The following is a 26,577-nucleotide window of genomic DNA, read 5'->3' as shown; positions in this document are numbered from 1 at the left end:
GTGATAGACAATAATTGTTTCTCTGCAATACTTGTAACTACTTTTTTAAAAAAATAAATTTCCAATATATCATTTTTAGTGTTTTAGAGCTCATTTCAAAAGAAGAACATAGCTTTAACTAAGTCGATTTCAATGCTTCGTTAAGCAACAGGTGGTGTTCGGTGAAATTCACATTTATACTTTCGTAATACAAAAATATGCAGCGTACTTGTTGCTGCACATCAAAGATCTTTCCAAAACTCCCCCCCCCCCCCCCCCCCCCGATATCATTTTCTAAAGTGCGGGGAAAATCTACACCAATGTATAAAACCACAGCCATTCAAAGGATTATTCCGGAGGAAAGTGTACTGTCACTTAACAAGGAAAAAGTGTATTTTCAGCCGGGAGTAAGTGTGTTTATAACCGGGGAAAATCTAAGAATTTTTTTGTCTTTGTCCATGTATACCCTGTGTTTAGATTACCTTAAGACATAGGAGACAAGATCACGTGTTACTGGCATGATGTCCCAAACCATCACACTTAGCATTTGTCAACAATGCGGCTCAACAATACAGTTTGCCTGATGGCATTCACCATTGCGGTTTCAAACACATGTGCGCCAATCACTGTAGAGCAAGTTGAAGTGGGATTCATCTGGAAATACTACCTCTTGCCACTCAGCATGTTCACATGCCCATTGCACTCTGTAACATTAGTGGGTTTTGGTTAATGGAAGCCGACATAATGGCATGTGTGCCACCAGGGCTGCCTGCAGAAGACAGCGTCAAACCATTGATACAGACACTTCCACACCCATTGCGGTGCTCCAGCATCGCGCCAATGCTGCGGATGAAGTTGTTCTGTCCATTAGGGCCAAGCGGACACGATGGCAGTCATCTCACACTGCAGTCACATTGTGGTGTCAGCACTGTGTACAGCCCTCTTTCTGCAATGGTTCCATGTATGTCTCACAGTTGGAGCAGCATTCCCTGTACAATCCCCAGTGTCATGGAATGACAGACCTGGCTACCGGAGGCCAGTCATTCTGCCCCATTTGAATGCTTTCATATGTCAATGTTTCACCCTTTGGTGACAGTGAGATATGGTTGCACTTGGTTACACATTTCCATCTCATATGATAGCTCTGCACTAACAGTATGTTGCGTAAAACTGACCTGTCTAGTCACACAAAAGAGGGTGCTGTTGGGCCCATGTGCAAACCACCTCCATGCCATTTTAATCACTTATTATGGTTCCATTGTTCTACACATCCTCGTATTATGGTGTGTTGCAGAACACTGCTTCTGAGTGATATTTCTTTCTTTCTTCCCCCCCCCCCTCTCTCCTCCCCCCTCCCCTGCTATCGTCACATGCTCCTTTGTTAGTTTCAGACACACACATCGTACTAACACACATAAATCCACCTAATGACACAGTTTTAAACCATTGAAATGCATTGTGGATATAACTAAACAGTGACCAGTAACAGTAAACTCGTTGTTTCATTCAATATCAATAACAGTCACACTAAAGCCTGAACTAAATTATTCACATTTAAAATTTTTGTTATTTTTGTTGTCAGCTTAATTCTAAAAAAACTGTTGTATACAGCTCTTCAAGCTAGGGGCGCTGATGAGCGCGCAGTTAAGCACCCACAAACTGAACATCATCTTCAAGCTAGTCTATTCTGTGCAGTTGTTTTGTTATTTCCATAACTAATGAACCTGCATACACTTAATAAAATTGTGCGTAAATTTCCTTACGCTGTGATTTCTCACTGAGCGAGGAGGGGACTCGCATTTGGGAGGACGACGGTTCAATCCTACATCTGGCCATCCTGATTTAGGTTTTCCGTGATTTCCCTAAATTGCTTCTGGCAAATGCCGGGATGGTTCCTTTGAAAGGGCACGGCCGACTTCCTTCCCTGTCCTTCCCTAATCCAATGAGACTGATAACCTCACTGTCTGGTCTCTCCTTCCCAAAACAACCCAACCATCTGTGATTTCTTTCAGAACATCTTCATTAGCTATCCAATCTACCCATCTGATTGTAAGAATTCTTCTGTAGCACCATATTTTAGTAACTTGTATTAACCTCTTATCTGTATGATTTAACTTAGATGTTTTCCTTCCATATAACTCTAGATTCCAGACAAAAAATTTCCGGTAAAGACTTCTGAAATTTACGTTCACTGTTAATGTCTCTTTCTTTCTAGATTGTCCACTGCTGCCTTCACTGATTCGTCTGTCAATGTATTACGTTCACTTGATCCAGTCAGTCATTGCGTAATGCTGCCTTTGAAATTCTCAATAACATCTGGTTGTATCAACTTATGCATTCCCCTATTTCTGTGCAATTTCTTCAGCTTTGATATGCAGTTCATTAACAATATATTATTGGCAAACTCTTCATCTAAATATCTCTCTGGTGATAATGTAATCTGTCTGAAACCTTCAAATGTCTTTAGGTGTCTTCCATTTGTACAAGATTATTTCATGATTCTTAAACCAAATGTTAGCAATGATTAAATTTTGCACAGTGCAAAATTCTGTCATGCAGCTTCCCCATTCCTTTCACCTTGTTCATGTTCTCCTGCTATTTTTACGTCTCTTCCTTGTCCTAGTATTGAATTCCAGTCCCCAGTCACAACTGAATTTTCACCTCAGTTAACACACTGAATCATGTATCTTATTTCCAGAGTGAGGGCATATATACTTGTGCTACTGTGCCTGCCTTGACTCATCTTACAGTATGCTGTTCATAACTGATTACCCTCATCCCTATTTTCTTCTTACGGTATGCTGTTCATAATTACTTTCCCTCATTTCTATTTTCTTGAGTATTATTAAACATGCCTCTGCATTACCTTTATTGGATTTTGTGTTGATACCCCTGTACTCACCTGACCAAAAATCTTCCTGCCAGTCCCGTTCACTAATTCCCACATCATCTAACATCAGTCAATTTATTTATATTTTCAAGTTATGTAACATACCTACAAGATTAATGTAAGCAATATTCCATCCTACCAACCCTTAGAACACCCAATGTCGTTTTTTTTTCTGATGTCAATATCATTCAGAATAAAACCCACTCAGAGATTTGAGTTTTGTTTGCTGATGATACAAACATTGCAATAAATAGCAAATCAAGTGTAGTCTTAGAAAGATCAGCCAATAAAATATTTGTAGACATTAATCACTGGTTCCTAGCCAATTCTTTGTCACTAAACTTTGAAAAAACACACTACATGCAGTTCAGAACTTGTAAGGGGTGTCCCAAGAGTATATGTCTAACATATGATGACAAGAAGATAGAAGAAGTGGACGGTGTTAAATTCTTGGGATTACAGCTTGATAATAAATTCAACTGGGAGGAGCACACCACAGAACTGCTGAAGCGTCTTAACAAATCTCTGTTTGCAATGCGAATTTTGTCAGACATAGGGGATATAAAAATGAAAAAGCTGGCATACTATGCTTACTTTCATTCCATAATGTCATATGGGATTATTTTCTGGGGTAATTCATCAAGCCAAGCTAAAGTTTTCCGGGCACAAAAACGTGCAGTAAGAATTATATGTGGTGTGAACTCAAGAACATCCTGCAGAAGCCTGTTTAGGGAACTAGGGATACTAACTACAGCTTCCCAATATATTTATTCCTTAATGAAATTTGTCATTAAAAATATATCGATTTTTCAAACCAACAGCTCAATTCATGGAATCAATACTAGAAGTAAGAATAATCTTCACAAGGATTTAAAGTCACTTAGTCTTGTACAAAAAGGTGTGCATTATTCAGGAACACACATTTTCAATAACTTGCCAGCAGCCATAAAAAGCTTAACAACCAATGAAATTCAGTTTAAGAGAAGCCTAAAGGATTTATTGGTGGCCAACTCCTTCTACTCCATTGATGAATTTCTGAGGAAAACCAACTGATTTGTATATAAGTACAACATAACTTCTGCACAATTTCAGTGCAGTAATGTGTTCACTGAAAATTTGTGTGTGTGTGTGTGTGTGTGTGTGTGTGTGTGTGTGTAAGTATAATCTAACTTCTGCACCATTTCAGTGCAGTAATGTGTTCATTGTAAATAAGTATTACAGTAGTTGTATTACATGTTTCTTACCTTATAAATAAATATAAAACTTTTTTATTTTAAATTCAGTGCAATAGTATTTGTAAAATGACTCTTAGTGTTCATTAAAAAATGACGATCATTCCACTTGGGACCTGTGGAATGGTACATTAGCTTATTTGTTTTAGTTTAAATATTTGTCATGTAGTGTTGTTTTTCTGACATGTTCCACATCCTGGAGGACCTCCTCACTACGGATCAATTGGAATGAAAGTAAATAAAAAAAAAAAAAAAAAAAAAAAATTGGGAATTATTTTACCTCTGGAGTAGTTTATCCAGAATGATGCCCATACAGTAGAATTGCATGCCCCCAGGAAATGTAAAAGCTGTAGCTTCCTTTTACTTTCAGCTAGATGAGCTAGTGGATGGAAAGAGTCAGTGAAATGCAGTGTAGAAAGAATTAAAGTGCTTAATATAGTCACTGACTAGATACATGTATTGTAAGAAGAACCATGGCTATACCCATGGTAGCAATGTTTGCATGCATAAATGATACAGATTTGTGTACAATAGATGCAACCCCATTGGAGGGGTATCTTTTTAAAGGCCAGATTAAGATATTAAAGGCCAGACTAAGATATAGTGCCTCAATACGGGGGAGCAGCCATTTAAAAAAAGTAGTTGCAGTGAAATAGTCAGGGCGATTGATTGATGTGGCCTCTTATAGTTAGTTACCTGGTCTCTTATAGTTAGTTACCTGGCCTCTTATAGTTAGTTACCAGGGCTTGGTATTTTTCAGTGGAGCCGGACTGAGGTAAAGTGCTATGCACTGACCAAGGACTAGTTGACTTGAAATGATAACAATCCAAACAGTTTCTTTTTAAAAATGCTTGCTGTAAACTATCTTAAGTATTTCAATGCATTAACATGAGCATGCTTTTCACAGGCAAGGTGGGATGAAGCAAGCAAAGTTGTTATAAAAGTGTCAACAAAACCTTGCCCAAAATGTCGTACACCTACTGAGAGAGATGGTATGTACCCTTTTTGTCTTATTTTAGCCATGGTATTTTTAATTTTTAAATTAAATATATTGTTATATAAATATGTTTGTTCATTTGTGACATTTAAGTCTTTGCATTGATTCATCATTTCCAAGAAATTAAAACATTTTAATAGATGTCCTGCCTGTACATAAGAGATAGTTATTTGTATTTTCTCAAAAAAAAGAGAGAGAGAAATGATAATTTTCAACTTAAGTATGAGTTCGTTCGTGTTTAATTAAGTAATTGAAATTACCTAAGGATGTTGATCATATATCTGACATGTTCACATTTTGTTAGTGATTTTACTGGGGTCAGTTTCAGAAAGATTCATTTCAAAACTATGTTTTAGGAGGCTGCATGCACATGGTTTGCACCAGGCCAAATTGTGGCTTCCACTGGTGCTGGATCTGCCAAACTCCATGGTCAAGAGAGTGTATGGGAAACCATTGGTTTGGATAGCACTTCAACAGGTATATTTTTGCATTTTAATGTAATTCAGTAGAATGCTGGTTAGTTTAATTGACTTAGAAAATACTTTTGAGAGCCTTTTACAATTATAATCACCTGAATAACTCTATATGTACTTACTTTATGGGCACACATGCTTTATAATTAAGTTATTTTATTTTCAGGTGCCATACAGTGTTTATGGTGCATATCCTTAGTGTGTCTTCAGTTGTGATTATCAAACATATTTTAACCCTCTCTGAGAGATGGACAGAAGTTATTATATGACTGGAAAATTGCATTTCATTTTATTGACTTCTTTGGTAGAAGTCAAAGTACTACCTGTATCAGAAAAATAGAGATACCCAGTACACAAATATTTATATTATTTTACTACTTTGAAGAAATTAAAATAATGGTAAAATTGTTTGTCCTTGTATCTCTTTTTCAACTTCTACATTAACAGAAATGTGTTGTCAATGTTAATGTACCATTAAAACAAAATATTTGTAATTTTCCTGTGATAATTGCAAGACTGACAATTCTTTCATTAAAGAGGAGCTGAAAATAAAATGTGATATTTACTAAATATCTGCATGTCTGTAGCTTTACATGAAATGTAACAAGAAATCTTACAGATTGAACTAACACGCGACTTTATCTTTAAAGTGATTATTGTCACTTTAACAATTCATTATTTGCTTTCCATACATGATAAAAATGTAAGTTCTGAATACCAAGAAATTATTTTTATTTATTGTGGTCATTGCTTTATTTATGGTAGCCCTTAATTTCTTTCAGTTTACTCCTCTACTTTCACCAGTGTCAAGTGTTCTGTGTCAGAATGAAGGGCTAATGGTGAAACAGAATTTGTAGGTATAAATAGATGTGTTATTTTTGTGAGGAAGGTGTAGTACTGACCACCATGTCAAATGAGGTATTGGAATTAAGATTGCATTTACCATATTTGATATTGTTATTAAATTTATTTCTTCTATACAGAAAATGAGACCATGATCCTGAAATGAGAGAAGTTAGGTTTATACCCATGTATCACCCATGACTGGAACAGGACACGGAAACTTACATTGTGTAATGCTGTCAACAGTGCTGGGTAGCATCAATCCCAGAGGTGCATAATAGTGAACAGGAGTAGACTTGTCAGGGCAGCGGTTATGACCCATTCACCCCAAGCAAGTGTGTTCTTTAGTGGGAGCCAAGCACATTGAGTCACTGTCAGGTTTATTTCTCAGGTACAGCAGAGATCAGAGAGCCAATTAATTCCCAGACAGGGTGGATGTTGTACCCGTGGTCCTTAGTGGCAGCGTGTAATATCCTCGCCGACAGCCAGCTTGGCTCAGAATGGCCCAAAAGCAGAATGACCTTGTGAGGTACACATTCCTGACCAGTGGTAGAGCTAAGTAAGGTGCTGACATTGCAGGCCAGCACAGAAATGCCACTTGCACGAAGCAGCTATTGGTGAGAAGACCTGTAGCCTCCAGAAAGCAAACCCTGGCCCGATGTCTGGCTAGCTGCACCTGGCAATGGTAGACGCTGAGCAGGTCGGTGGCTAGAAGGGTCCTTGTTTGATTTTTTTGCCCATCAGAGCTGATGTTGGTCCATACGGAGGGCAGCCCCAATGGATGGCAAATGATGAAAGCTGCACCAGCAGACGGTGGTAGAGCAGTGATGCTTCTCTGGGCCACATGACAGTTGCCCGCTATGCAGCAGCCACCAGTTTGATGCCTCTTGCAGGTTGTATGGCCACAACTTGTACCCGCCAGAGTCAGGTGTGTTGACATGAAGGTACACCAGACACTGCATTACTCCCCCGACAGTGTTACAGGAGCATTGTGGATTTTGGTAACACACCTGACTGCTAACCAAGTGGTCATAACAATGTGTCAAGGCCAGCAGTGATGGCAGAATGTGGCACCAGCTGATAACTGTGGTCACTGTGGCTACATGGTGGTGGCCCGTGGTAGCCACAAACCTGCGACAATTGCTGCATTATATACCCTGCTGCACATGGTGCATGGTGGGTTTCAGAGTCCAGATTGTTTATAAATGCAAATGATTCAACAACATATTTACTCTGATATCATAAGAGACAGTGCTTTAGTTCTATTAGACATGGATGCAGGACCATATCAACCATGGCATGTCAACAGAGATCCTGGGTACCGTATATAGTGTGACCTGGCGAAGATTGCATCAGCATCGAAGCATACTAGTGTTGAGTTTGTATCTGTTCTTGGGCTCCATGACCGACCTCATTTGAACTCTTCTGTCAAGAGAGTTAATTTGGAGCTGGAACGGCTGCTTATGTCGGGTGCAGGGTCACACATTGGTGTGGTTCCTGTTGATTCTCTCAGTAGGTGGGATTATACTAGGCATGGCCTTCACCTCAAAAGGAAGGGGAAGGGTAAATTGGCTGGAGAAATAGCTGGAAAGTTAAAGGGGTGAGGCACTGTCATGAGTGGTTATAGGGTTCAGAAAAGACCCTTTTTTAGGGTAGGGATGACAGATAGAAAGCAAATTTTAAGAAAGGTTAGAACTGAGACAAACCTTCAGTTTGAGAAAGAAATCAAAAAATATAATTCCAGCTTATTACATCAGCAGAAAAAGCTATTGGTTAAGAATTTTCAGCAGTCAGCAGATATTTTAACTCTGCCCAATTTTAACTTAGTCAATGTGAAATGTCAGCTATCTTTATTGCATCAAAATATTCGAGGACTGAGAAATAAAATTAATGAATTAACTATCTGCATAGATGAATTAGAGTCTTCAAACCCAGCTGATATAATCTGCCTCTCTGAACATCATGTGACCACTGGTATAGAACTTTTAAGTCTTACAGGGTTTAGGTTAGCATCTCACTTTTGTAGATCAGAAATGGAGGAGGAGGAGTTGCCGAGTTGCCACATTCATCAGGAACTGTCATAACTTTAAGAACATAGACATTCATAAATTTTGCCTAGAACAGCATATGGAAGCATGTGCAACAGAATTAGAATTTCACAAAAAATCCTTCATAATATTAAGCGTATATCGAGCACCTGCAGGTAACTTTAATCTGTTTGTAAACCACCTTGAAGCTGTACTGGCCCGTTTAACAACCAAAAATAAAGAAATAGTGGTTGCTGGTGATTTCAATATAGATTTCCTTAAAGACTCTCCCAATAAGAACTTATTTGAGTTAGTAACACTATCATTCAACTTAATTCCCACTGTTAAGTTCCCCACTAGGGTAGCCACTTGCTCATAAACAGCCATTGATAATATCTTTATAGAAAAGTCCAATGAACAAAATTATATTACAAAACCAATAGTCAATGGCCTCTCAGACCATGACATGCAGTTCCTTCTGTTAAATGTTAATACTGAACAGGATATAAAATCTGTTAAATCTGAGCTCAAGAGGGTAATCAATAAGCCAAAAATTGGTTATTTTAGGACACTCCTCTGAGACATTCACTGGACTGATGTTTACAGTGCTCATGGCATGAATGAAAAATATAACACTTTTGCTAATAAAGTGCTTACCTTATTCGAACACTGTTTTCCCCCAAAACTTACCAAGGTTAGACCAAAGTCTACAAAGAAGCCATGGATTACTCGAGGAATAGGGGTATCTTGTAAAACAAAAAGAAAACTGTATCTGTCAATCCGAAACAGTTCCAATGTTGATGCTATAGCACAGTACAAGAAATACTGCAAAATATTAAAGACTGTAATACGGATGTCAAAGCAAATATATTACAAGGGAAAGATAGTCATATCAGATAACAAAATAAAGACAATATGGGATATAGTGGAGGAGGAGACCGGTAGAACCAGACATGAAGAGGAACAAATAGCATTAAGAGTAAATGATACATTGGTGACAGATGTGTATGGTTGTTACTGAAAAAAAGGGGTTGTCAGGTTCGGTAGATGCTGCTATGGAATACCTCAGACCAGACATTTCAAGTAACTTCCATAATATGAATTTGACCCTCACTACCCCGACAGAAATAATGTCCATCATAAAATTTTTAAAATCAAAAACATCTAGTGGGTATGATGAAATATCAACAAAGTTAATTAAAGAATGTGATTCTGAGCTAAGTAACATATTAAGCTATCTATCTGTGTAACCAGTTGTTTATCAGTGGAATATTTCCTGAATGGCTGAAATATGCTGAAGATAAGCCACTGTTTAAGAAGGGAGATAAAGAAATAGCATCAAATTTCTGTCCAATTTCACTGTTGCCAGCATTCTCAAAAATTTTCGAAAAAGTAATGTACAGTTGGCTTTATAACCATCTTATCTCAAATAACATACTGTCAAAGTCACAGTTTGGATTTCTAAAAGGTTCTGATATAGAGAAGGCTATCTACACTTACAGTGAAAATGTGCTTAATTCATTAGACAAAAAATTGCAGGCTACTGGTATATTTTGTGATCTGTCAAAGGCATTTGAATGTGTAAATCACAATATTCTTTTAAGTAAATTAGAATATTATAGCGTAATAGGAAATGCTGCAAAATGGTTCAAATCTTATATATCTGGCAGGAAACAAAGGGAGTTATTAGGGAAGAGACATTTATCAAGCTATCAGGCATCATCCAACTGGGATCTAATTACATGTGGGGCCCCACAAGGTTCCATTTTGGGGCCCTTACCTTTTCTTGTGTATATCAATGACCTTTCATCAGTAAAATTACCAGATGCCAAGTTCGTTTTGTTTGCCGATGATACAAACATTGCAATAAATAGCAAATCAAGTGTAGTCTTAGAAAGATCAGCTAATAAAATATTTTTGGACATTAATCACTGGTTTCTGGCCAATTCTTTGTCACTAAACTTTGAAAAAACACACTACATGCAGTTCAGAACTTGTAAGGGGTGTCCCACGAGTATATGTCTAACATACGATGACAAGAAGATAGCAGAAGTGGACGGTGTTAAATTCTTGGGATTACAGCTTGATAATAAATTCAACAGGGAGGAGCACACCACAGAACTGCTGAAGCGTCTTAAGAAATCTCTGTTTGCAATGCGAATTTTGTCAGACATAGGAGATATAAAAATGAAAAAGCTGGCATATTATGCTTACTTTCATTCCATAATGTCATGTGGGATTATTTTTTGGGGTAATTCATCAAGCCAAGCTAAAGTTTTCTGCACACAAAAACGTGCAGTAAGAGTAATATGTGGTGTGAACTCAAGAACATCCTGCAGAAGCCTGTTTAGGGAACTTGGTATACTAACTACTGCTTCTCAATATATTTATTCCTTAATGAAATTTGTCATTAAAAATATATCACTTTTTCAAACCAACAGCTCAATTCATGGAATCAATACCAGAAATAAGAATAATCTTCACAAGGGTTTAAAGTCACTTAGTCTTGTACAAAAAGGTGTGCATTATTCAGGAACACACATTTTCAATAACTTGCCAGCAGCCATAAAAAGCTTAACAACCAATGAAATTCAGTTTAAGAGAGGCCTAAAGGATTTATTGGTGGTCAACTCCTCCTACTCCATTGATGAATTTCTCAGTTAAACCAACTTGGAAGGAAACATTCCACGTGGGAAAAATTATATATAAAAACAAAGATGAGGTGACTTACCGAACAAAAGTGCTGGCAGGTCGATAGACACACAAACAAACACAAACATACACACAAAATTCAAGCTTTCGCAACAAACTGTTGCCTCATCAGGAAGGAGAGGGGAAGACGAAAGGAAGTGGGTTTTAAGGGAGAGGGTAAGGAGTCATTCCAATCCCGGGAGCGGAAAGACTTACCTTAGGGGGAAAAAAGGACGGGTATACACACACACATATCCATCCACACATATACAGACGCAAGCAGACATATTTAAATACGTCTGTCTGTTTGTTTGTGTGTCTATCGACCTGCCAGCGCTTTTGTTTGGTAAGTCTCATCATCTTTGTTTTTAGATATATTTTGCCCACGTGGAATGTTTCCCTCTATTATATTCATATCATTAATTTGAACCCAACAATTACGTTTGTTATTGTCACTGTTGCATTTCGAAATCTTTTCTGTCGTCTTATTTTCTCTTTCTGATTTTGCCAGTAGTTTCACTTTGTATTCACCTTCTCCCTTTTACCGTAATCTACTATACAATTTTATCCCGCCGATATATACTCAATAATACGTAACCCACTTCCAAACCATAACCAAAAAAAAATTTTTTTTTTCCGCTTTCAACACTGCCGCTGCTATAAAATCCACCGTTTCTAGTTAAACAGTTCCTTTCACCTATTAAACAACCATTTCGGCTAGTCCTAATAACTTTTGCTTTATTTCCATTTCGGTTTTTCTCACATCACTGATCATTTTTAGCCGCTTCCCACAGGTTTTAACGTCATTATTTCTTTGTCAGACAATTGTTAGCCTCATTTTCATAATCTGCCACCACAAAACCACTCCTTTTAATACATTTACACATAGTTTTTTCGAAATTTTCCCGAATTTCTCCACCCTTTAACGTGTTTTGGCGGCAACACAACCACCTAACCTTTATGCACATCGTTGTCTACCTACACAAGTTCACCACAGGATCAACATAGCCCAGCTCTAACCAACACTTTTTCGCCTTTTTTTCACACCAGATCTCCAGTTGCTTTGTAGTTCACCTTTATCTCTCTCCATATATTTTTATTATATATAAAAACAAAGATGAGGTGACTTACCGAACGAAAGCGCTGGCAGGTCGATAGACACACAAACAAACACAAACACACACACAAAATTCAAGCTTTCGCAACAAACTATTGCCTCATCAGGAAAGAGGGAAGGAGAGGGGAGGACGAAAGGAAGTGGGTTTTAAGGGAGAGGGTAAGGAGTCATTCCAATCCCGGGAGCAGAAAGACTTACCTTAGGGGGAAAAAGGACAGGTATACACTCACACACACGCACATATCCATCCACACATACAGACACAAGCAGACATATTTAAATATGTCTGCTTGTGTCTGTATGTGTGGATGGATATGTGCGTGTGTGTGAGTGTATACCTGTCCTTTTTCCCCCTAAGGTAAGTCTTTCCGCTCCCGGGATTGGAATGACTCCTTACCCTCTCCCTTAAAACCCACTTCCTTTCGTCCTCCCCTCTCCTTCCCTCTTTCCTGATGAGGCAATAGTTTGTTGCGAAAGCTTGAATTTTGTGTGTATGTTTGTGTTTGTTTGTGTGTCTATCAACCTGCCAGCGCTTTCGTTCGGTAAGTTACCTCATCTTTGTTTTTATATATAATTTTTCCCACGTGGAATGTTTCCTTCTATCATATATTTTTATTTTCATTTTCATTTCAGCCTCATGTTACACTTTCCACCTTCTAATACCACGTCACCCTCACAACACACCCACAACGACCCCATTAAGTTTTATTTACATTTGCTCCGCAAACATGCCTTTGCCCTAGCCAGATTACACTCCCATATTTTATTTTCTCAGGCTTGTCTGACATTTGGCATTACCCCCAAAGGCCTCACACTTAAAGTTCCCATCTCTGGCTGCAACCCTTCTTTCCATCAGTCCCTATACCAGTTCCAAACTGAACAATCCATTGCCCTCACCCACCTAATCCTTCACCTACACATCAACTCAGCCAATGAACACACCCGTCAACTCCTGTCCTTATTAAAAGTCCTCAATCTTTCCTCTCCCACATCCACACCGGCTGTTCAGAGCATCCTCCTACAGGCCAACCGCAAATTAGAACAGCATGCCACCCTCCACCTTAAAAAACTATGCAATCTCCTGGTTTCCCACCTCCGGAAAGGCAACTCACTCACCCTTCACAACCTTTCTAGCAAACCTCAACCTCCTCTCATTGCACACAAACCCAGTCTCTCCCATCTACTCAGTCTCCCGCTTCCAGCTCCACTCCCTCCAAAACCTCAAAATTCCAATCAACACAATCTGTAACCACAACACCCTAATTCAGTAGTTAACCTTTCCTCCAAACCTCTCTCCCAATCCGAAACCTCTGTCCTATCCAAAGGCCTCACCTTCAGCCCCACTCCCAGATTCAACCAAACAGCCCTCGTCAAAGATTTACTGTCCTACACTCGTACTCTCTGCTGGAAATATCACTTTGCCACGAAGAAACTGCTTGTGTCTGTGTATGTGCGGATGGATATGTGTGTGTGTGCGAGTGTATACCTGTCCTTTTTTCCCCCTAAGGTAAGTCTTTCCGCTCCCGGGATTGGAATGACTCCTTACCCTCTCCCTTAAAACCCACATCCTTTCGTCTTTCACTCTCCTTCCCTCTTTCCTGATGAGGCAACAGTTTGTTGCAAAAACTTGATTTTCATGTGTATGTTTGTGTTTGTTTGTGTGTCTATCGACCTGCCAGCACTTTCGTTCGTAAGTCACATCATCTGTGTTTTTAGATATATTTTTCCCACGTGGAATGTTTAACTTCTGCACAATTTCAGTGCAGTAATGTGTTCATTGTAAATGTGTGTAAGTACAATCTAACTTTTGCACAATTTCAGTGCAGTAATGTGTTCATTGTATATGTGTGTAATGTGTGTGTGTAAGTACAATCTAACTTCTGCACAATTTCAGTGCAGTAATGTGTTCATTGTAAATGTGTGTGTGTGTGTGTGTGTATGTACAATCTAACTTCTGCACCATTTCAGTGCAGTAATGTGTTCATTGTAAATAAGTATTATAGTAGTTGTATTACATGTTTATTACCTTATAAATAAATAAATAAACTTTTTTATTTTAAATTCAGTGCATTATTATATGTAAAATGACTCTTTCATATAGTGTTCATTAAAAAATGACAATCATTCCACTTGGGAACTGTGGAATGGTACATTAGCTTATTTGTTTTAGTTGTAAATATTTGTCATGTATTGTTGTTTTTCTGATGTGTTCCACATCCTGAAGGACCTCCTCACTACGGATCAATTGGAATGAAGCAAATCTAATCTTTAGTCTCATATTTGTGTGAAGTGGGGTTATGGAAACAATGGAAAATCTGAATGACTGGATAGTGATTTGAATGTTGATTCTCCCAAGTACAGGCCCAAAGCCGTAGTAATTGACACCTTCTTTCCATAATGGGTCATACCAAACATTACTTAAGTGCTTTATACAAAATAAAGATACAGAAAACTCCTGTCACAGTAAAATGTCATATCGACTGCACTCCACTGCCATTATGACATTTCTGTATTAGGCTTCAGAATTGTATTAAGATGATTTGATAATCTGAAACATTAAAGCCTCGTATCTCATTACTATTCTACTATTATTGTAATAAAACCAAGTTTTCTGGACTCTTATTCTTTTCTTTCTCATAACTCATTTCAGATCCACTTTGCCTAAGATTATCTGCTAAGGATATTGCCCAAAATATGTGTAATTTAACTGGAATATTTATTTTTAGATTGCACATTAAGAATTTTACCATAAAGATGATCTTTCCAATCCAAAATTCATGTTGAAACATAAGTAATAAAAATGACTGTCTGCATGCTGCTCAGTTATCTGTCTCAGTTACGGATGGAAGATGGGTCTTCAAAGACTTACAAGAAATGTTAAATGTTAGATATTAAAACAATCTAGTGACTGAATACAGCCTGTTATGAACATACTATTCACTTCAGAGCAGCAAGAAATACATCCCTAAAAATGCATAACTGACAAAGGTTGATTAGTGACAGAAGTTTAAAAGCAACTGTTGGCTGATAAAAAAAGACCTCTCTAATAGTGTCTCATTTGCTGGGAGCCTTTATGGCATTTTTTAAAATTATTTTTGGGCGAATAGTTTATTTCTGACTGGTATCAAGTTATGAGTAGCCTACTTAATAATTACCTTTTACTAAATACAGTGTTAACATTCATGTTTGATTTCACATAGTACAACAAGTATGAAGTGTAGATATTAGCAAAACTGTAGATTGCCTGTTATCAGTTTATTGTTGTCACATTAATTCTGTTGTTTGAAAATCAGGGTAAAAATAAGATAATGCATTTTTTATGTGTATAAAGATGTGTTTTTGCAAATGATCAAATTGTAATTGTGAGAGTCAGTCATTGATCAGGTGTTTGGGTGGAGAAAGAACAAGACTCCCCAGAAATTACACAATGGGTTGTGTGCACATTTTCGTAGTTAAATGAAATGTGGGAATCAACAAATGGGGTATCAAACTGACCAGTGTGAGGTTTAGTTTTGCAAAGAAAGAATTAATTCCTTCAAAGTTATCACTATAATTAAGAAAAAGTTAATTATTGATCCGTGGAAAAATGAAAGATTTCACAAACGGCTGCTGCCAGCTATGAAAATAAAGTGTAAAAAGATATCATATTGATGCACCTGTCTGTGACTCTTGAAATCATACAGCAAGTGAGGTGACAATTGAGAATAAAAAGTACATGTGTAAATCAGAATCTTAGAATTTTAAAGACAACTTAGGATATGTGTCTGGTGGAGTTCTACTCAATGGTTTCATTACATGTCTGATGTATGAAAATATCAACCGCTGTACATATTTTTGAGCATTATTTAAAGGCACGTCAAATGTTTCTGTAATCTGGTTTATTTCTTATTTTCAGAAAAATCATTTCACATAACATTTTACCTTTTTTCAAATTGTTATTATTATTATTATTCATATTCATATTATTATTATTATCATTATCATCATCATGATCATTGTTAATGCAACATGTAGTTACACACTCCATTGTTCCCTTCCTTGAAATACAGATGACAGTGGTATCCTTTATGAATAATAAGGGGCAGTTTCAATTGGCTCAGCATAAAATATTCTGTCATTATTAGCCTGTAGCGGAGAAGGGAATGCTTTCATGTCATGAATTTTTCAAAATTTCAAAAATTTATTCATCTGAAAGCTTTAAGCATTTTCAGTGGGCTTCTGGAAATTTTCTCCATCTCATCTTGAGTGGTTTCTGAAAATTTAAAGGGAAGAAAATTATTAAAGGACAAGGATACAAGTGGGCAGAGAGTGATTTCATTGACACAGAAAACCATTTGAACTGCCTATAAAATAGTTTGAGGAAACAATGATATTTATTCGAGGACATTGTAGCTACACTACAGATTGACCTGCTGGCTGTGTCCGAAATTCTGTGTGATGTCTTTGTCAGGAAATTTTTGATGTTACTCTTTCATAAATGAGTAAAAGGAAACCTATGTACCTATGTTAAATGGTGGAAATAAATGCTGAACAGATACCATGAAGCAAACTTTAAAAATGTTTCTGGCATAACTAGTGTTAATGGAACGTGGATTTACCAGTTTTATCAAGAACATCCTGTAATACGAATCATTCCCAGGGCCAGTTCGAGACCATCTTTCCACATAAGTAACATATTAGTCCTTCTAGTCTGGTTGGGCACTGCAGCCTCGATAAATTTGAAGGAGCACATTATTCCACGGGACTGTGTAGTGCAAAATAAAGTAATTAAAAATACAGCCCAGTGGAATAATGTCCTTCAAAAGTGACGCATCGTTTGCCACCCCTGTCCTCCTCCACTCTCAACATTAGTGGTGTTTCGTTGGGTATAACTCATTTTTTCTCATTTTCCTCATGATATTTTATTCGTGTTGTAAATATAATTATCCTCCTCAATAGCTAGATAGTAGCATTTTTTATTCGTGTTGTAAATATAATTATCCCCTTCCATAGCTAAATAGTAGCATTCATGCTTTTAATTCAGTGGAGCTGTGTTTGATTACTGGTAACAGCACCAATGTAAACTGATGTGTACCAGTTATTAGTATGGTGTCAGATGAAAGTATTTGATCCAAGCTGAGAGCTTCAGAATATTTATTATTTGTGTACCCATAAACATTTAACTTTTCTTATTGGAAATAATTTGTGGATCACAATAGTAATTAATGAAATTGTTATAGGGTACTGGAATTCGTTAGTATGTGAAGGAAGAGAAGGAAGAATAGTAGATGAATATCGACTAGGGGTAAGGAATGAAAGAGGAAATTGCCAAGTAGAATTTTGTATAGAGCATAGTTTAATCATCACTAACACTTGGTTTAGGAATCGTGAAAAAAGGTTGTATGTTTGGAAGAGACATGGAGACACTGGAAGGTTTCAGATTGATTATATAATGGTAAGACAGAGATTTAGGAATCAGGTTTTAAATTGTAAGACATTTACAGGGGCACATGTGGACTCTGACCACAATTTATTAGTTATAAACTTTAGATTAAAATCGAAGAAACTACAAAAAGGTAGGAAATTATCGAGATGGGACTTGGATAAGTTGAAAGAACCAGAGGTTGTAGAGAGTTTCAGAGGAGCATTAGGGAGTGATTGACTAGAACAGGGGAAAGGAAAGGAATGCAGTAGAAGAAGAATGGGTAGCTTTAAGAGATAAAATAGTAAGGGCAGCTGAGGATCAAATAGGTAGAAAGAGAAAGCCTGGTAGAAATCCTTGGGTGACACAGGAGAAATTAAAATTAATTGATGAAAGGAGAAAATATGAAAATGCAGCAAATGAAACAGGCAAAAAGGAATACAAATGTCAAAAAACATGGACTGACAAAGTGCAAAATGGTTAAGCAAGATTGGCTAAAGGACAAATGTAAGGATTTATAAGCATATCTCACTAGAGGAAAGATAGATACCACATACAGGAAAATTAAAGAGGCCTTTGGAGAAAAAAGAAGCAACAATATGAATATCAAGACTTTAAATGGAAAACCAGTCCTAAGCAAAGAAGGGAAAGTTGAAAGTTGGGAGGAGTATATAGAGGTCTGCACAAGGGAGATGAACTTGCAGGCAATATTATTGAAATGTCAAAGGAAAGGATGTAGATGAAGATGAGATTGGAGACATGATTCTGCAAGAAGAATTTGACAGAACACTGAAAGGACCTAAGTCAGAACAAGGCCCCAAGAGTAGACAATATTTCATCAGACCCACTTACTGACTTGGGAGAGGCAGCGATGAAAAAGCTCTTTGATCTGTTTTGCAAAATTATGAGTCAGGCAAAATACCCTCAGATTTTAAGAAGAATATAATCATTTCAATTCCAAAGAAAGCTGGTGCTGATAGGTGTGAATGTTTGCGAACTATCAGTTTGATAAGATGGTTGCAAAATACTAATATAAATTCCTTGTAGGAGAATGGGAAAACTGGTAGAAGCGGACTTCAGGGAAGATCATTTTGGATTTGTGAGAAATGCAGGCACATGTGAGGCAATACTGACACTACGAATTATCTTAGAACATAGATTAAGCAAAGATAAACCTCCATTTATAGTGTTTCTAGACTTTAACAGAAAGCTGTTGACAGCCAAGATACAAATGAATTACTACATGTAGCTGCTAGTGGCGATTGATTTACATCAATAGTGAAAGTTGAAAATTTGTGCCAGACCGGGATTCAAACCCAGGTCTCCTGCTTTCTAGATGGATGCTCTGACCACGTAGCTACCTGGACACAATGTTGACTGGAACACTCTCTTGGAAATTCCGGAGGCAGCAGCAGTAAAATACAGGGAGCAAAACAACTTGTACAGAAACCAGAAGGCATTTATGCGAGTTGAGGGCCATGAAAAGAAAGCAATGACTGAGAAGGGAGTGAGACAGGGTTGTAACCTATTCCTTGTGTTATTCAATCTGTGCAGAGCAAGCAGTAAAGGAAACCAAAGAAAAATGTGGAGTAGGAGTAGGAGTTAAAGTTCAGGGAGCAGAAATAAAATCTTTGAGGTTTGGCAGTGACATTGTAATTCTGTCAGAGATAGCAAAGGACATGGAAGAGTGGTTGAACAGCACACACAGGGTCTTGAAAAAAGGATATAAGATGAACATCGACAAAAGCAAAACAAGGCTAATGGAATGTAGTTGAATTCACTGTGTTGATGCTGAGGGAATTATATTAGGAAACAAGGCACTTAACTTAGTAGATGAGTTTTGTTATTAGGCAGCAAAATAACTGGTAGTAATAGGCAAAGTGAAGAGAACATAAAATCTATATTGCCAGTGGCAATAGAAGTGTTTATGAAGAAGAGAAATTTGTTAACAATGAATATAGTTTTAAATATTATGAAGTCTTTTCTGAAAGTATTTATATGTAGTGTAAAAGTGAAACATGGACAATAAACAGTTTAGACAAGAAGAGAATAGAATCTTTTGAAATGTGGTGCTACAGAAGAATGCTGAAGATTAGCTGGGTAAATCATGTATCTAATGAGGAGTTACTGAATACAATTGGGGAGGAAAGAAATACGTGTCACAACTTACTAAAAGAAGGGATCAGTTGATAGAACACATTCTGAGACGTCAAGGGATCACCACTTGGAGGTAGGAGGTGTAGGAGGTAAAAATTGTAGAGGGAGATAAAGAGATGAATACGGTAAGTAGATTCACAAGAATGTAAGTTGCAGTAGTTATTTGTAGATGAAGAGGCGTGCACAGGATAGAGTAGCATGGAGAGCTGCATCAAACCAGTCTTCGGACTGAAGATGATAACAACAGCTTGTAGCATATTAGATTCAGAGGAAGGGAATTACTGGTTGTATGAGAGAAGAGAGAAAATTCATGGCCCAGTACAGAGATTGTGTTGAAATTAATAAAATTTGGTATTTCTTATGTTGGTGCAATTTGTGCTGTAATACAAATCAAGTATCAGTTTGATGTAGAATGTATGTGCTGTTTAAAGCAGCACTGTTTTTTCATTATGGTGAACAAATGGAAAAACTTGTGCCATCATAAAATTGATAGATTTGAATGTAGCATTGTCAGTGGATGTTTATCGCAAGTTGTTTAATGTTTACAAGAAGTCTGCTTCTTAATTGTAACTGTCGAAAAATGGGCTACTGAATTCAGACATGGCTCTCTTGAAAATGATCCACATGATGGATATCCTGAAACCACAACTAATGATGAAAACATCAATGAAGAGCACAACATGGTATTCAGTGAATGATGTTTTAACATGTCAACTACTGCTTTCTTAGTGATGGATGTTCACCACCAGGCTCGTAGCATTAGGCATGAGGCCCTGCTGTGGCTGCTTGAGTGGAAGTAAGAATACACGTTTTAATAAAGAAGTAACTATGAAAAGACTTTGTGCAAAACACATGCACATTTTTTAACTTTAACCAGAAGGAAATGCGAAAATAAACCGCTCAACATAGTTTGGTCTACATTAGACAGAATGCTACTTTTTTTTTATCTTTTAGTCAACAACAACCAAAGCCTTGGATAGAAAGTTACTGGCCATTCACTGAATAAGATTAAGTTAGTTTGGCATAAAGGTGAGATAATATATTTTTGAGCGTACAAAAGCAATTCACTATGTTGATGCCTTACAAAAGGTAGAGTAATGGGTGGTAAATGCTATTTGAGTCTTCTGGACTAACTGCAGCAAAACATACCAGTTGGATTCCCTCTCCAAGTCCCTCATCACATGATATAAGAACAATGAACAAGTAAGACCAATTGACCATGACCCTGTTAACAGCAGACTGCTCGGAAAACCAGTGGCACTAAATAATCAGTGAGTGGTCTAGAGAAGGCAAAATTGTTGAACTTCCTGATAAGCTCATGGCTCTTTCTGACATGTATGCTTTTGTATCTACATTCTGAGTAAGCAAAACTCTTGCTTCTTGGCCGACAACTGGAGTACATTAAATCATGAACAACAGGAGTGCTGCTCATAGGCGTTTCAAATAAAATCCCAAGCCTGAATGTTACGAAGAATACTGAAAGCTGACAACAGGGTAAAGCAATACATTTCCAGTGATAGAATGTGGTGCACCCGTCGAGTTCTGCGCAGCAATGAAAGCCGTGTTGTTCTGTGGAACATTGAAGACAAAATCAGAATATGTATTTCAGGTCTTGGCTGATTAACTGAATGAACGTTTTTCAGTACCAGACAGCCCCAAAGAACTATCATCTGCAAGAATGGCAAGAAAACATATCTGACCCTGACATCTTCCATGTAAAATACTTTAAAATAAACACAGTAAATGGAGAATTCCTTGTGAAGCTATAGACAATGACAATATGAGCATTACCTTCAGCAAGAAATCACAAATAACTTAGTACTAGTGTTGTCAAACATATTTATTTTCTCTCTCCTGAATGAACTGTATCCCATTCACAGGAAACAGGCATAGTCCTAAGAATAAAACACACACTCATCTTGTGATTACCAGGTAGTTAACATCTTACCTGCCACACCAACAGCACAGAAATTTATTAATCACAACCAAATGACTGAACATTTATGCAAATTTAACATATATGATTATTGTCAGTCCAATATTTGTTAACATTAAAGGAAATATACCCTCAGTAGCAGACTTTTGCAAAGCATTTGATGCATTAAACTGTTCAGGAAAATGCAACACATTAAATTTTCTGATAGTGCGCTGAAATGATTTTGAAAGGAGGGACAAACAGCAATTTGATGTAGATCTGGATGTATATACTAATTACCTCTTAGATAAAGCAGTTAACATGGGAACAGACCAAGTATGTGCTTTATGTAATACTGGGTAAGTATTCACTCTTGCTACAGTAAATGGAGCTGCAGTTTATTAGGTTTTCTGTTGGAGTTGCACATAATATTTTTATTAGTATCAGTTTGGAAGATTTTTGGTCGTTCTCAAACTGTTACCTACATCATAAGGTACACTGCTATTAACGAAACATGATTTTTTTTAATATATATATATATATATATATATATATATATATATATATATATATATATATATATATATATATATATATATAACATTCGAGCATTTTGTGTGTACAGATTTCAGTAGTGCTATAAATCTTTTATAACGTACCTGCATTTCTAATGTTTGACTGTACATAATATTTTTGTTTTTACTCCAGATCAATATAACAAATGTTATTTGACTGTATTAACCCTTTTAGTGCCAAATACGATCTGATCGTGATCCAGATTTTCGGCGAAAAATGCCAGTAACGATCTGATCGTGATGCCTTTCTCATTCGCTAGGAAATACTAACAACTTTGCCTTCAAGCGCAGAAAAAATGAATGAGAAAGGCATCACGATCAGATCGTTACTGGCATTTTTTGCCGAAAATCTGGATCACGATCAGATCGTATTTGGCACTAAAAGGGTTAAGATAGTCTTGGTACATTAAAAAAAGTAGCTGTCTGTAGTTGTTTAGACAAAAATTTTGACAGGCACCTTCAGCTGTGTATGTGTGGTCATATGCTCTGTCTCTCCAAAGATCATAAGCTTACAACTAAACGTAGTAATACTGTATTGATAAAGGTCTTGGACATTGTTGCATTATTTTATAAACTACTGATATGTCATTAGCTAACAGCTTTGCTAAATCATGAATCTTTTTAAAAAGACCAAGATAATTAATTTATTTAAATTTGGACTCTTCGTTCACCAATTTGCCTGGGTCCTTCATCTTCTGTCTTCTGTTTCTATATTTCCCATTCTTCATGTATATCTAACTTCATTCCTTTAGGTGCTATTTGTAAAATGTTCATAGTACTTTCAGTACTACATTCTGTATGTTTCGTGCTTTACAAATGATGGCCAACAGTAATCTTGTAATCTTGTTGTGTGGGGTGATATGTTTCTTGTATCTAGTTATAAAATTCTGACAAGTTTGACCTATATAAAAACAATCACAAGTTCTGCATTTCAATGTATATGCACCAGGTGCATAATAATATTTTCATTTTTTACAATTTCATGTCTTAGTTGTATGAAATGATGTTTTTTACTATTTAAGGAAAACGTTCTTTGGCTTTTCCATAATAGAACCATAATAGTTCAATATAATAAACATTTTTCTTCTTTATATTGCCTTTTTCCCCTTTTGTACTTTTTTGGAAGCTTGTAACTAAGTTTCTCTTAAAACCATTGTCTACTGCTACTTGTTTGAGGATCCATAACTCTCATTGTATTTCTGTTTCATTTAACAGAAGCTTACATAGGCGCGAGAAAATATGCCTTTTTATGTTGTGGTTGGTGGCAATGGAAGTAATGGTTTGACAGTGAGCAGAATTACTCAAATTTAATCACTAATAAAAATATTGTACACAACTCTGATGGAAACCGTAATTAATAGATTACAAATATGTTGAGTTGCTGATCTTGATACCCTCACAATGTTGGAATTACATAACTGGAGTTGTGCTGTAAATAACAGTAGTGCACACTTTTTCAGCCTTAACTGGAATACATGGGACATGTCTTGGGCAAGGATGGTAGGCAACCAATGGAGACACATTCCAAATCATTCACAACTGTACTAAACCTTGGAATCTTTAAAGAAATACACTCGGTACTGGCAGTTAACATTTACACATTTTTCATTATCATTGCTGCACCACTGAACAAGCTTCACAAAACGCATTCATTATGAATGGACTTCAGAAGAGGAATATGCCTTAGCTACCCGGAAGCCACCTACCTTGGCTCACCCATTTTGTTCTGTTGCCTCTCATTCTCACAAAAAACGGATTCCGTTATAGCCTGGCACAGTGATGTCATCCATCAGACAGACCAGAGCATCCAATGTTTGTGTGTTGAAACCCCTGTTATTGCCTTGAACTATAAAGCCTCCACTCTCATTTGTGATATTCAAAAATTCTCTGGATCATTTTTGGCACTTTACTTGAACAATTCACTAATCATAAACCCTATCTGACACTTTTTTCCTATGCCACCACATTTCATGATACATTGTTAAATTATTACAGAGCTGGGCTGTCTTCATCTGTGGCTGTCAGTTTAAAATCCCATTTCTACCCTCAGTGTGCCAATGTGCATGCTCTCTCATAGTTGCCAGTTAGGCAATATGAAGTTTTCAACTCCTCTGCACACTGGAGACCAACCCTAGCAGCCCTTATTGACCTACTACTAACAACCTCACAGGTAGTAAAACCAGTACCCTAGGCTCAACTTCTACAGTGTGTAAGTGATTATGCAGGCAGTGGCTGTCCTGTAGGATTTGACCAATGACCAAAACAACCAAGTTCAAAAACCTAACAGTGGAAACTCCAGGTAGGAATATCAACACTGCAGCAAAAGATAGACACTAAGTGTCTTTTAACTCTAAGAGTGTTATCTTTACGGTAAGTAGCAAGCTATCTTTTCCTACATTTTTGTAGAGATCAAAAACTTGTTTTACTTCTGCAGTAGGCTTTGGGTAAGCCAGAAAGTACTTTTGCTCTCTGCAATGGCTGAAGGCGGTAGTGATGTTCCACAGGTCATACAATCTGACTTCTAAACACTCCTCCATCCTAACCAACATTACACAAGTAGTTAATGTATTTAACAACCATTTCCTAAGTGTAGGAGAAAAAATTGCTGAGAACAGTTCAAAAGAAAAAGCCAGGCAGTACATGGAAGAGTCTGTTTTGAAAAAAATTACTCAGATTAAGTTTCACCTAACAACCTCTTGTGAAATAAGTAAAATTATTAAATCTTTGAAAAATAAATGTTCTGTTGGAGTAGATGATATCTCTAATAAGATATTAAAACAATGTGGAGCAATTACAGCTGATGTTTTGAGTCACATATATAATGCATCATTAACTCAAGGTATTTCTCCAGACAGGTTAAAATATGTCATTGTCAGGCCGCGCTACAAAATGTGGGACACCACTGATGTCAATAATTATTAGCCAGTATCCTTGCTTACAGCATTTTCAAAAATCTTCGAGGAAGTAATGTACTCGAGAGTGGTTAGCCTTCTCAGCAGTAATGGGATACTTAGTAAATCACAGTTCAGATTTCGAAAAGGCTGTTCCACTGAGACAGCAATATACAATTTTACTGTCCACATAATAGAGTCTTTAAATAGTAAAATGTCTCCAATAGGAATTTTCTGTGACTTGTCCAAAGCATTTGAGTGTGTAAACCATGACATTATGTTACAGAAATTACAGTTCTGTGATATACATGGAGTAGCATATGAGTGGTTTAAGTTGTACCTACAGAACAGGAAGCAAAAACTTTCCATATATGGGTAAAGTGATTTAAATAAGTTTGCCGCTTCATCTAATTGGGGTGAAATTATATTAGGTGTTCCACAGGGTTCAATCATGGGTCCCCTTCTGTTCTTGATATACAGGGTGTTACAAAAAGGTATGGCCAAACTTTCAGGAAACATTCCTCACACACAAAGAAAGAAAATATGTTGTATGGACATGTGTCCAGAAACACTCACTTTCCATGTTAGAGCTCATTTTATTACTTCTCTTCAAATCACATTAATCATGGAATGGAAACACACAGCAACACCACGTACCAGCATGACTTCAAACACTTTGTTACAGGAAATGTTCAAAATGTCCTCCGTTAGCGAGGATACACGCATCCACCCTCCATCGCATGGAATCCCTAATGTGCTGATGCAGCCCTGGAGAATGGCGTATTGTATCACAGCCGTCCACAATACGATCACGAAGAGTCTCTATATTTGGTACTGGGGTTGCGTAGACAAGAACTTTCAAATGCCCCCATAAATGAAAGTCAAGAGGGTTGAGGTCAAGAGAGCGTGAAGGCCATGGAATTGGTCCGCCTCTACCAATCCATCGGTCACCGAATCTGTTGTTGAGAAGCGTACAAACACTTCGACTGAAATGTGCAGGAGCTCCATTGTGCATGAACCACATGTTGTGTCGTACTTGTAAAGGCACATGTTCTAGCAGCACAGGTAGAGTATCCCGTATGAAATCATGATAACGTGCTCCATTGAGCGTAGGTGGAAGAACATGGGGCCCAATCAAGACATCACCAACAATGCCTGCCCAAACGTTCACAGAAAATCTGTGTTGATGACGTGATTGCACAATTGCGTGCGGATTCTCGTCAGCCCACACGTGTTGATTGTGAAAATTTACAATTTGATCACGTTGGAATGGCGGTGAATCGAGGAAGTACAGTACGTACTGACGAAACTAAAATGAGCTCTAACATGGAAATTAAGCGTTTCCGGACACATGTCCACATAACAACTTTTCTTTATTTGTGTGTGAGG

At 37.3% G+C, this 26,577-nt stretch overlaps 1 protein-coding gene across 1 annotated transcript in view; it reads left to right on the top strand.

Annotated features, from left to right (window-relative positions):
• The window catches only part of LOC124605682 (E3 ubiquitin-protein ligase parkin), a 57,451-nt gene extending 51,297 nt beyond the window's left edge, over nt 1-6,154 (top strand). Inside the window, exons 8-10 of the mRNA XM_047137538.1 lie at nt 5,009-5,093; nt 5,455-5,575; nt 5,738-6,154. Of these exons, the coding sequence (XP_046993494.1) occupies nt 5,009-5,093; nt 5,455-5,564 (195 nt within the window). The 3' untranslated portion in view covers nt 5,565-5,575; nt 5,738-6,154. The remainder of the gene's footprint in view (nt 1-5,008; nt 5,094-5,454; nt 5,576-5,737) is intronic.
• The last annotated feature ends 20,423 nt before the right edge of the window (nt 6,155-26,577 follow it).

This window comes from Schistocerca americana, chromosome 3 (genome assembly GCF_021461395.2).
Source record: "Schistocerca americana isolate TAMUIC-IGC-003095 chromosome 3, iqSchAmer2.1, whole genome shotgun sequence".
Lineage (NCBI taxonomy): Eukaryota > Metazoa > Arthropoda > Insecta > Orthoptera > Acrididae > Schistocerca > Schistocerca americana.
This window is presented reverse-complemented; position numbering and strand designations above follow the sequence as displayed.